Source organism: Ruditapes philippinarum, unplaced genomic scaffold (assembly GCF_026571515.1).
Source record: "Ruditapes philippinarum isolate M1 unplaced genomic scaffold, ASM2657151v2 ctg5592_1_1_1_1, whole genome shotgun sequence".
NCBI lineage: Eukaryota > Metazoa > Mollusca > Bivalvia > Venerida > Veneridae > Ruditapes > Ruditapes philippinarum.
Window position 1 is genome coordinate 1 of NW_026858400.1, and position 12,920 is coordinate 12,920.

At 31.3% G+C, this 12,920-nt stretch overlaps 1 protein-coding gene across 1 annotated transcript; it reads right to left on the minus strand.

The window, feature by feature from the left end:
• Positions 1–10,880: 10,880 nt before the first annotated feature.
• LOC132753078 (olfactory receptor 4F6-like) lies at positions 10,881–11,427 on the minus strand (the record flags this gene model as incomplete). Its single annotated transcript, XM_060743488.1, has 1 exon — positions 10,881–11,427. A coding segment is annotated over exon 1 (547 nt), but the record flags the coding sequence as incomplete, so codon positions are not given.
• Positions 11,428–12,920: the final 1,493 nt, after the last annotated feature.

A 12,920-nucleotide genomic window follows, 5' to 3' on the forward strand; every position in this document is an offset into this window, starting at 1 on the left:
GTCACAATCACTTTAACTATACAGAAAAACGTGTTTATTTCAAGCGACAAAAATATAGTTCCCAAAACTTCTAGTGAAAGCCCTACAGCCAATAGAAGATCTGCTACGGCCAGATTTCCCATCAAAATGAATGGAGTCCCTTTCAAATACTTTGAAAACTTCTTTAGACTAACGAGGATCAACGTATTTCCAAAGTAGGTAGTTGACGCAAGCGTTATTAAAATGAAAGTGCGTGTTACTCTTAATTTCTTTGACTGAACGTCATTTTCAGTTCCAACTGCCAACGATTCCGTAGTGTTATTCATGGTAATTAGTCCTTATGCAATAAATAAAATATGCTTGTTTTCTTTAAAATGTCCAGTTATTGTATTTTTCCCGTTTTCTTTAATTCATAACATCGAACGTTAAATTCCTGTTTTAAAAAGTGTTGGTTTTGTGATAACGCTAATAAGTTTTGGCCTTTATTTTTTTTTTCAAATATCCACAAATGTCCTGTATCGTTTGCTGATTGGCCTAGCTCTGACTGCAAAACCGCTTAGCAGAAACATTTATTCATAATTCATGAATGATTGATAGATAGATTGCGAGGCGGCTGCAATCAGTGGATAAATAGAAATTGTTCTAAGCCAGGTTTTATCTGATAATCGATGAGAATTCTGTTGTTTAAAATATGTTCAATACTGACAACTTTCTCCATTATAAACATTTCGAAATGATGCATCCACTTCGTATTCTGACGTAAACTTATCCGTTTCAATCATCTGACAAAATAAAAGTATCCAATTTGTAAATATCTGCGACCGATACATAAATATGTGCAAAATATAGGAGTAGTATTATGAGCAAATTTTTTCTTCTTTCATATCTAAATACATTTACAATGTTTTATATATATCTACATGCATTTATTCAGCAATTTTCAATGCATGAAGTGAATACTTTAAAATTTTGACAAACGTATTCATACTTTAGAAATGCCAACAGGCTAATACGATTTTCCCTTCGATATTAATGTTTGATATATACTGCATTTATAAACAGTGGTTGATTATGCGTACTTTTCAGCAACTATGTCGTACTTTTCGTGTCACTGAACCCTCATGTACACATGTGTTACAGGTCAATTTGATTTTCGCGTAATTTCAAGCTACATTTTCTTACATATAGTATATGTCTTAGAGGCGAATACTTAAACCGAGAAGATAATAGTCGCAAAATTGATTGTCGTATAATTGTAAATACCACTGTGTAGCCGGTATATAGTTCGTGGATATTTATCTTTTATTAAAAGTCATTGATAAAATTTTTTAATAGAAACCTTTACATTTAGTTTAAGATGTAGCATTATTATACTTATTTCATCTCTTTAAAGATGAAATAAACTTCTGTGGATAAGCACGTGCTTTATTGGAACATCTGAAACAGCTTCATAATTTCTTGAAACTGTATCTGTCCATCGACATATTCTATGTATGAAACATTTAATTCGAGCAACATAAGTAAAACAAGATTGAATAATACGTCTGCTAGTGGCCTTCATCAATGTAAATGAGACTTTCAAACCTAGAACACCAACAAAACACAACGACTATGTAACTATGGCTCGGTACTTTAGGCAGTGTCGCTAATTTCTGTGACACCTTCATCTTTATTAATGACTCTACAAATAATTATAAATGCATGAATTTAGCACAATATAAGAAAGTAATAATAAAGTGCAACCTGCTTTTAGATTCAGTTTGCATTGTTATGGACGTCTTAGATGCGGTAATCAAGACTGAAATATGATAATTTTCATACCACTCGATTAAATTAATTTTATAGAAAAAATAACCTTAATGTTTCTTATAATGTAATACTTTTTCTCATTTTCGATCTAACGTTCCCCATTAACTGGATTTAGAAGAAAGTAGTCCGGCAACTCACTTTTGAAAATACGAAAATATGTTTCGGAACGAAACTAAAAAAAAATGCATTTATTTCATCAATATTTCGCAATATTTTATTTATAAGTATATGATAAAAACACTTTTATATACCTCGTATTTTGGTGAACAAAAAAACAGCAATGTTCGACTGAATAAATATGAAAATCCATATCCGTATTCAATACTTTGTATTCATCTTCTAGTCAGTTTATATACCAAACATATTCGTACATTTCCGTATCTTTTGAAGGTCGATGGAAACCCAAGTTTATTTACTTTTAGAACTGTCAAATATGTCACAGCATCAATTTAAATGAACTAAACTTTCAAATACAATGAGACTAACATGAAATGCGTATTGTTTCAATAATAAAATGTAAAATGTTTCAATATATTTACGCTGGATCATGTTTTATTTTAAGAGTAATAAAACAACAATTTAAGCGTATTTAAATGGCGAGTACCTTCGCGCCCCCAATGACGTCACATGTACTCAAATGCCTGTCATAACAACATAACACATAAAAATCATAATATAGCACATTTATGTAGTTTTGTCACTTATATTGATTATTGATAAGGATTGTGTTTGTTTCCAATTGGTAATAAACATCTGAGCAGTTATCATAATACTAAATAGGCATTTAATAAAATGTTGATAATAGACTCTCTTAAATTGTGAATTACGTAATATTTTCAAGTGATTGACCAGCTTTAAGAGATTGCGCTTCTTTGACGGTTCCGGCGGAACGTTGATCTGATCTTCCCGCCTTCTTATATATAATACAATGAAAGCAACTCCCCTTTTTCCCGACATAATACGATCGTTTTGAATGCAGTCCTCAGTTTAATATTAGTGCAAGCATGAATAGCCCAGTTCATTGCGGAATTGACCAGGCCGGGAGCAATTGCATATTCCTGAACTGACGCAAACCATTCCTTGTCTTCAGTAATTGTTACTAAAATTGAAATCACAACAAATGGCATCCAACATATAACAAAAAAGAACATATCCTTTTATCAAATATCCACATTTCATTGTGCTTTTAATACATTTTTGTCACGACAAAGTGTTTTTTCTAAGTCTCCAAATAACTAGTAAACACAAGTTAACATTAATGACAAACTGTAGCAGTATGAACACAGCCGTAAAAAGACTCATCCCCATTGGTAAAATCCAATCAAAATGACAATCTTCTTTAACAATCGATGATTTCAAATTCATAAATGCAGGTATTAAAGCAGTCAACATTGAAACATCCATACAACCGCGATATGTATTCTCTTACAATTTGACCTTTGAGAAAAAGTTAAATGTTTGATAGGAAACATGGTTGCATAAAATCTGTCAAAAGATATATAAATAAGAAGCTTAAGTTTCCTGATGTTGCTAACGATACACCTACCAAAATAACTTAAAAAACACAGAAGTAAGTGTTTATTTCAAGCGACATAAATATAGTTCCTACAATTTCTAGAGACTCCGTAATATTATCCTTTTTAAGCCGTTACTATTGTTTTTAAGTAGTGTCCATGTCGTTATCTGAATTAATAACATCCACAAGTATTCCTCACCAAAGTCAAACTACTGAATAATAAACTATGACGTTATCATTGTTAAATGTTATCCTTCAGTTGTTGTTGTTATTCTTTTTTGGTGTTTTTTGGGGGGAGGGGCTTTTCTATTGTCCGCAGATAAAATGAAACAGCAAGGAGCATTGTTTGACAAATACATGTAGTTGTACGTATGATTAAAAAACAGGTTTGTTATTCTGAGAAAGTTAACAAGAGTTTCAAGAGGGCGTAGATATAAAATAATCAATCAGTACGATTTGCATTTAACATAAATGCGTTGTACATTCTAACCTGACTTGTGATTTTAACTAGACACAGTTACCTGTGTTTATCTCCCAATGACTACTTTCTACGGACTACTTATGTATTAAATTCGTCCCATAAAATGTATAAGCAGAGGCAACACTTTCAAAGCATCTTTATTCATATCTTAAGTCTTTTTCTTTCTTTTCATGTTGTCATAAAATAAAGAGTATTGAATTTATCTTTAATCCCAATCAATCAATAAAATGCATTATAGGAATTTTTCACCGTTATAAACGGCGGGATGGCATCCTAATAGGTACATAATCCATTCGTAAAGGCACTAGAATGACGACATTTAAAACATGCACCTTAACTTACATAGGAATTTGAAAATTGGAACGATGTTTTCACTAGAAAATCCAGTCAAATATGAAAGTCAAAATTGTTTAAAAAAATGATACAACAATACTGGGAAAATACTGACATATACTTATTTATTTTATCATTTTCAATGGATTACTGATTTATTCGTGAAAATTATAATTGATTATTTCACAGTGAAAATTATCAAAATATAATTTCACACTTTTCAATGACGAGACTTTTTTTAAGATTTTCGCCATGTGGTACCTCAGTTTTATGTTTGCAGACAATTCTGACATTGGCAGGGCTGTTAAGAGAAAAGCAAAGCTCGATTCGATAAATAACTTAAATTTCGAAAGGAATAAAAAGACAAACGTACTTCAATTCATTCAAAATATATACCAATATTGTCTCTATTTTTTGTTTCATTTTTACACTCTGAAAAATACAATTCCTTGAACATGCAAACTGCTTCTGATGTCATTTGGGCATATTTAAGTAACATACGAGCAATAACTGCCTAATGCAATATGAAAACTTGAAAAGCAATGACAGCCTTCAGCCCGAAGAGTAAGTAAACAACCCAGCGTTCCTAAGGAAGTTTTCAATAATTCCATGTGTTTCCAATTTCCTAGCCGCTTTTTGAATGTTTACACATATGTCAACAATTATTTATTGTCTGTAACAATTCTCAAATAAGTTTTTCTTTCTTATAAAATAATGTATGACTAACAAAACAAAATGAAATCACTCTGAATCAAACACAATTATTGTCCTCCCTTGAAATACACAACTTTTAAAACTGGCGGCCGCTTATATTACACAAAGCCTGGTCTAATATAAATTCGCCGAAAGTTACGGAAATAAGGTCGGATGATGTGACTTTTTCTTCTACTAGAATTGTTTGTTTTATTAATAAAACAATCGACGGTTCATATTTTTTTATAAAATAAATGATATCAACGCCATTTAACGATGATTGTCGAACTTATTTTTCAGCTCAAAACTTCTTGTACTTGATGAGGAATTCAACTTAAATGAGGCCACCAGTGTAAAACAGATTTTAATATTAGATAGATTACATAAGATGTAATTTCATTTCATCTCGTGAACTGTAAATGAAGTATTTTTATTCGTGGCTACGCCTCTCGTGAGAATACTGTTTTTAAAGCTCACTCGATGAATGAAATTTTATCTGACACACACACAAACAAATATCCTGTCGTATTTTTTTTCTTCGTTCATGTTTCACTAACGCGAACCTACTTTATCCAAATTAGTGAGGCCAAATATATAATTGGCTATTCAGTCTTGAATGTCGTTTATGATACCAAATAAAAACAGGTGATTATACATAATTCAATAATTAGTATGGGACCACCTTGTAAGGAAAGGACAAAATAAAAGAAACAAAAATTCCAATAAAAATAACATTATAAGCACAACAATACGAATTGTACAACCCTAAAATTTGGTATCTTCGGAATTTTCTTGTCTATTTGTCGCTGTCTCAGATTGTACACCTTTTCTTTGAGGGTTGCAAATCTCTTTCTTACACTTCAAAATGTTCATAAATGCATCTCTAAACTTCTTATTTGCTACACCATTTATAATCCAATTAGTTCCCGAGGGAAGACATCCAAATATAACTGAATAACTGCGGATACATGTCAAATTATGATCATCCTGTCCATGCCGCATGATTTCTATTAGGAAAGAGGTGATGATATATGGAGACCAACATATTAAATACAAACCATTTATACGGATAAGCAGTTTATACTTCATTATGCTTTTGTTAAATCTTAATCTAGACATGTTATTCGTTTTCAACTTCCATATAGCAATAATGCATAAAATTGTACTTATGATAAATTGAAAAAGGATAAAGCATGACGTAAATAATGAAAAATTAGATGGCAACAAATCTGCATACAAACATGTAAATGTAGCGGAATTTTCAGCAAAATTGTATATTTCTACTGCTTTAAAGCAGCTGAACCCTACAGAAGCTGACCAAATAAAAACTAGAACTATCCTTCGTTTTAGATGTTTAGACGAGTTTACATAGTGCTTCAAAGGAGAAACAATAGCACGGAATCTATCAAGAGACATTAGAAGCAACAGTTTTGAAGAGCAAATCACCGACGTCGTCACGCAAAATATTTTTATGACACAGAAAATGTTATTGGTTCTTATGTAGGTACTCGCATATTCAAACATATGAATCAAAAGACCAATTGATAACACTATATCTGCTACAGCTAAGTGTCCAATCAGTTGATACAAGAAACCTCTGTAATGCCTTCGATATTTAACAATACTTATCAGAATCAGAGTATTTCCAATAAGCACACTTCCTATTAATAGAGAAACCACAGCGACTCTTAGTATCCAGAATTTGAATTTGAAAATAGAGTATAAAATTCCGCCGCAATCCGAATTTAAAGTCAAATTCATCATTAGATTTTCCGTGATGCAAAACAATAAGAAAATGTCACCAAGTTAAATGTTTACGCTTTTTTAGCGACACAAATGAAACTATTGTTAGTTTATTCGCAGGTCTTTTGTTAAAACTAAATACGTTGTATATTTTTCTATATTCCTTGAAAACTATTATAATGTAACAAAAAATCTGTCATCTTACGTTCGATGTCGTCTGGTTACATTTAACAATGACAGAAACATGTGATGTGAGAATGAAAATTTATTACCGATGATCACCAAACACTAACTATGGATTGATACTCAGTGAGATTAAGCGTTGTCATTAGATACAAATTGTATCATCCTAATGACAATATAAAACATTTTTGCTAAAATCAATTTATTCTGATGTCCATTTGTACTGAATCTGCCATACTAAAAAAACTAAATAAACTACATTCCTGTAATGTTGTATCTAAAAGAATTTACCGTAAAATGTATAAAATATGGTGACGAATTTACAAGTAATATTTCGGATTATATTTGCTTTGAGACTAGGCGGGAAGGTGCAAACTTCTTGAGCCAGCATCGTTTTCCTAGGATGTTTGTTGACATTGTAGACAATCTGTGAGGGGCTAGTTAGGGATTGTGAACCATCACATATATTGTATACAATATATTTAGAATAAATACATTGTATACAATATATTTAGAATATATGGAATATAAAAGACTGAAAACTAACTCTTGATAATAATGATTTTTAGTGGGAGACAAAAATTTGCATTTCTTTGTTTTGAATTTTTCATTCATTATTCTGTAAATGTATTAAAATGAATACGCTTGGCAGTCACAGGAACAAATCTTTTCTCATTATAAAGTATTAAATGGTGGTTTTCTAATTAGGCCCACGTGAGGGTTAAGATTTTACATTAGTTGTCACAGTGAACTCTGGAAACGTTAAAGAACATGTCAAATGAATCACTTAGACTTGTTTTAATCATACAATGTCCACAATGTCAGTGTCCAGTGTTTTTTTAAGTCACATAACTGGTTTTAAAACTACTCGGTGATTCTGTCGGCTTCTAAATTTCATTCAACATATATAGATATATTTACGCTTCAAACCAAAAATATTTAGAATTTAATACAGAAAATCATGCTGGGATTTAAAAAAAAATAATATTTTAGCGTATTAGTATTTTAGAGTTGATAAGATCATTTTAATATTTTTGTCATTTTTGTCATCAATTTGCCTGAGTATCCTTATATGACTCTCGATTGTTTGATCAGAATTGTTCACATTTCTCATTTTTGCGCCGTGCTTACATGCTGACTTAAATACGTATAGAACAGAATTTATGTAACCGTTGGAATAATTTATATTAACTGTTACTTTGATGATTTGTATCTGTAAAGTGCAGTCAGCTTAAGACCCGCATACTGATTGAGTCTAGGTATAATATTTTGTCATTACTCAATTACAAATGAGATTCATAAAATTGAGTTTTAAAATGCTATAAAAATATTATATAAGGATAAGACAAAATATTCTGTTGGTTTTTTTTTTTTTTTTTTTTTTTTTTTTTTTTTTTTTTTTTTTTTTTTTTGGATTAAAAATCAATATAAGACTTAAAATATAACTGTAAAGTCCCAAAACTTCTTTCATTTTGAATAAAAACCGCTGTTTATCCTTTAGGACATTACGACTAATTGGAAAGACAAAATAGAGTAGATTTGTTACAGCAGCCCTTTAATAAATTGTAAAAAAAAAATCGGCTAACCGTTATAAATTTAATGATGACATATCAAAACAGAATCACTCGGAATTTGAAAAGACCAAAATGAGAGATTATCTCATTAAGGTTTTTCGTCAAAAAACGCAATTGACAAATGATCCTAGTCGTTATTAAATCATCGGTTAAACTCTGAAAAAACAACAACAAACATCCCTCGAAGAGAATTACAGTGAAATGAAATTATAGACTATTTGACTCCGTCTGTTCACGAGAGACATATAAAACATTGATATCAAAAACACCGCTAGGCACAAGTTTAGTTGTTTTCATTTAATATTTACTGATAAATGTAATGAAATGAATAATCAAAGCTGTCAAGAACAACGTTTTAGCCTACCCTTTACTGTAATTGTTAACTTGTTTGTTTGTTGTCCCAGATGACTGTCGTCAAGGTTGTCTATCTACCCTAGTATGGACTGAGTAAAAACAAAGGATACTCTTACGTCAAAGTTGGCTGTAAGGAATGACCTTCTGATTAAAATAAATCCTGTGCTGTACCCCTACACAACCCCTCCACCTGTTATTATAATGATTATGTTATTGTTTCTTGTTTATAGTGTGGCGAAAAAATAGCATTAATAAATAAAGTGTTCGTGCATTTATTTTCAAAAAATTTTATTTGGCAAGAACTTAAATGTCAAATGATTAAGATTATATGCAAATCCGTTCTTTAATCATTATTAACCTAAGAGCGATAGAGGAATGGCAAGCAAATATTGACGCATTATCATGGAATTGTTACAGCATGTTTATGTCTTTGTTCCAGGAAATAATCACTTTATAAATCGTAACTCTTATAATAAAAATGTTATGAGGATGGTAACATTGCAAACTAAATATCAAGTCATAAAGGTTTTGATAAAGCACTATGTTTACAAGTAATACTTTTCAGATTAGAATGCATTTGGAAAGGGCAGCTTTAAATCTATTTTTTGTTTTTGTTTTACTCAGTTATGTCCTTTATCGTTTTTGATTAATTATTTCGTTTTTACTTATACATGTATGTTAAATTAACGATTAATAATTAGGTTAAACTTGTGTTAATATATTTTGTGATATCCAAAGCCCAAGCTAGATGAAAGTAACTCCGATTTTGACTTATTGCATAACAGATACTTGTAGATATCGTACGAAATTGCATGATCATACTACTGTGTGAGGTCGTAATGGATATTAAAACAATACGATTTTAATTAAAATGCACGTTCATCTCTTTGATTGGTGTTATTTGGCGAGCGCCCTTTTACCGTTAGAAGCGGCCTATTGCCGTAAGGTCAGCCATTTAGTCATGTCTAGGAATTTGTCTGTGTGTTATTTGGGCAATGTTGCAAAACATTTAACCTGCTAGCCGATGCATCTTAGTGACCAGTTGATAGTTGAGTAAACAATATTTTAATAGTACGTGTATGCCAATCATTATCGCTTTATTGCCGCGTTGTCTTTGCTTTATAAAGACGAAAGACAAGTTAATCCCTCTGTTATTCCAGACCGATGTTTAGCTCAGACTTTCATGGAGGGCACTTAAATATATATATTGTTGTATTAATTTTTAATTTCGTTAGCTTAACAATCATGCAAAATAATTAATTTAAAACTTGTTTCGCCTTTCCTTCAGTTATTAAGATGATAACCATTTCAGTAAAAACATAAGGAGTTATCGGTACACATGATGATTGTGTGTATTTTGGAAGGCATTTGCTGATGCAACAAAATTTAGCAAAACATGAATTTAAAGGTCGCAAATATGCTCTTCTAAATGCTTTTTAAGGAAATGTCAGCTGTTCTACTTGGGAACCTGCACAGCAGTACTGGTATGTGACAGTTTGGTCACAAAAATACCTATTACATAAGTTTAATTACTTAAAATAACAACAAACAAAAAAAACCATTCAAAAGGAACAATTGAATTGAAGATGATATATAATGTATGAAGAAACTGAACTGAAACTTATACGGGTGTATAAATTCGTTTGTTTTGCTGCTTAAATGTGCTAACATATATTTATTTTGGGCAAACTACAGAAAGAAATGTCAAGAACATTGCTTGTGTTTCCTATTTAACTACATTCAAGTTAAGTTATTGTTTCACGTGTATGGCTAGACTTTAAAGCTTGCTCTTCCTTGTCGTTTTGAATTGAGTATTTCTCTGAACTTGCCGCTCTAAAATGACCAAACGAGAATAGTTCCTGCCCGTTCTAACATAATAAGATTGATTTAAATGCGGTTCTTAGTTTTATGTTAGCACAACCATAGATAACCCAGTTCATTGCAGAATTAAACAGACCCGGTGCAATTGTATATTCACGGACTGACGCATATCTTTCCTTCTCTTCACTAATTGTCACTAATATTGAAGTCACAACAAATGGTATCCAACATATAACAAAAAGAACATATCCTTTTATTAAATGTCCACATTTTATCATGCTCTTTTTACATTTTTGCCTTGACAATGTATTTGTTTTAAGTTTCCGCATGACAATTAAACACATGATAACGTTAATGGTAAACTGCAGCAGTATAAACACAGATGCACACATACCCATACCGTCAGGTATCATTTTACCAAAGTTGCAATCTTCTAAAACCTTAGATGATCTCAAATTTACAAATGCAGGTATCAAGACAAACAATACTGATATAATCCATACGATTGCTATATGTATTGTTCTACATCTTGACTTTTGTGAATGAGTAAGGTGTTTCATTGGAAACATTATTGCACAAAATCTGTCAAAAGATATAAAGATAAGAAGTTTTCCTGATGTACCAAGTGATACACCTGTCACAATCACTTTAACCACACAGAAAAACGTGTTTATTTCAAGCGACAAAAATATAGTTCCTAAAACTTCAAGTGAAAGCCCTATAGCCAATAGAAGATCTGCTACGGCCAGATTTCCCATCAAAATGAATGGGGTCCCTTTCAAATACTTTGAAAACTTCTTCAGACTAACGAGGATTAGCGTATTTCCCAAGTAGGTAGTTGACGCTAACGTAATCAAAATGAAAGTGCGTGTTACTCTTAATTTCCTTGACTGAACGTCATTTTCACTTCCAACTGCCAACGATTCCGTAGTGTTATTCATGGTGCAATAAATAGAATTTGCTCGTTTGCTTTGAAATGTCCAGTTATTGTGTTTTCCCCGTTATCTTTAATTCATCATATCATCTGTTAAATTCCTGTTTTAAAAAAGTGTTGGTTTTATCATAACGCTGATAAGTTTTAGCCTTTAATTTTTTCAAATATCCACAAATGTCCTATATCTTCTGCCGATTGGCCTAGCTCTGATTAAAAAACTGCTTAGCAGAAACATTTATTCATAATTCATGAATGATTGATAGATAGATTGCGAGGCGGCTGCAATCAGTGGATTAATAGTTCCAAGCCAGCTTTTATCTGATAATCGATGAGTATTTTGTTGTTTGAAATATGTTCAATACTGACAACTGTCTCCATTACAAACATTTCGAAATGATGCATCCACTAAGTTTTCTGACGTGAACTTATCCGTTTCAATAAACAAAGAATGTCATCTGACAAAATAAATGTATCCCATTTGTAAATATCAGCGTCCGATACTTAAATCTGTGCAAAAATATGATACATTACGAAATGAGTCGTATTATGAACATTTTTTTCTTCTTTCATATTTAAACATTTGCAATGTTTAATATATATCCACATGCATGCATTCAGCAGTTTTCAATGTATAAAGTAAAAAGTGACAAACATATTCATACTTTAGAAATGCCAACAGGCTCATACGATTTTCCCGTCAATATTAATGTTTGTTTTACCTTGACAATGCTTTTTCATTCCATATTGTCAGAGGATATGACGCATGTAACCGAACGAGACCAAATAGTAAATAATTACCAGACAAAAATATGTTTGTAACAATTAATGAACGAAACGTGTTCACAGGGAAATGTTGTCCTGAATTGATGTTCTATTGTAATCGTGATTTTGTCCGAATTACATCAGAAATATTGATAATCGACATTGTACGATGCAGCTATTGAATGTGCAATTTAATATCCAATTATTCTTCAGGAAAAAAAGTCATATACTGCATTATTTTTTATTAAAGACTGGTCGATTATGTGTGTTTATTAATTAACTTTTCAATATTAAGCACGCATATTAAGCAATATTAAGCACGCTTTCATTCAAATGTAAGGGTTATATAAGTTCACCACCAATAGCAAAGCCATTATGAAAACACTTAATTATTAACATTAGAGTAAACTTTTCTCAGCAAATAATGTATGTCGTTTTTGTGTGTGTGTCACTGAACGCTTCCGTACACATGTTTTCATGTGTAATTTGTTTGTGTTGTAATTTTAAGGTACATTCTGTTACATCCAAAACAAAATATATAGTATTTCTCTAAGATGTATTTAAATGGCGAGTAGCTTCGCGCCCTCATGATCAATGACGGCATGTCCTTTTATCAAATATTCACATTTTAGCAAGCTTTTAATACATTTTTGTCTCGACAATGTGTTTTTTCTAAGTCTCCATATAACTATTAAACACAAGATAACATTGATGACAAACTGTAGCAGTATGAACACA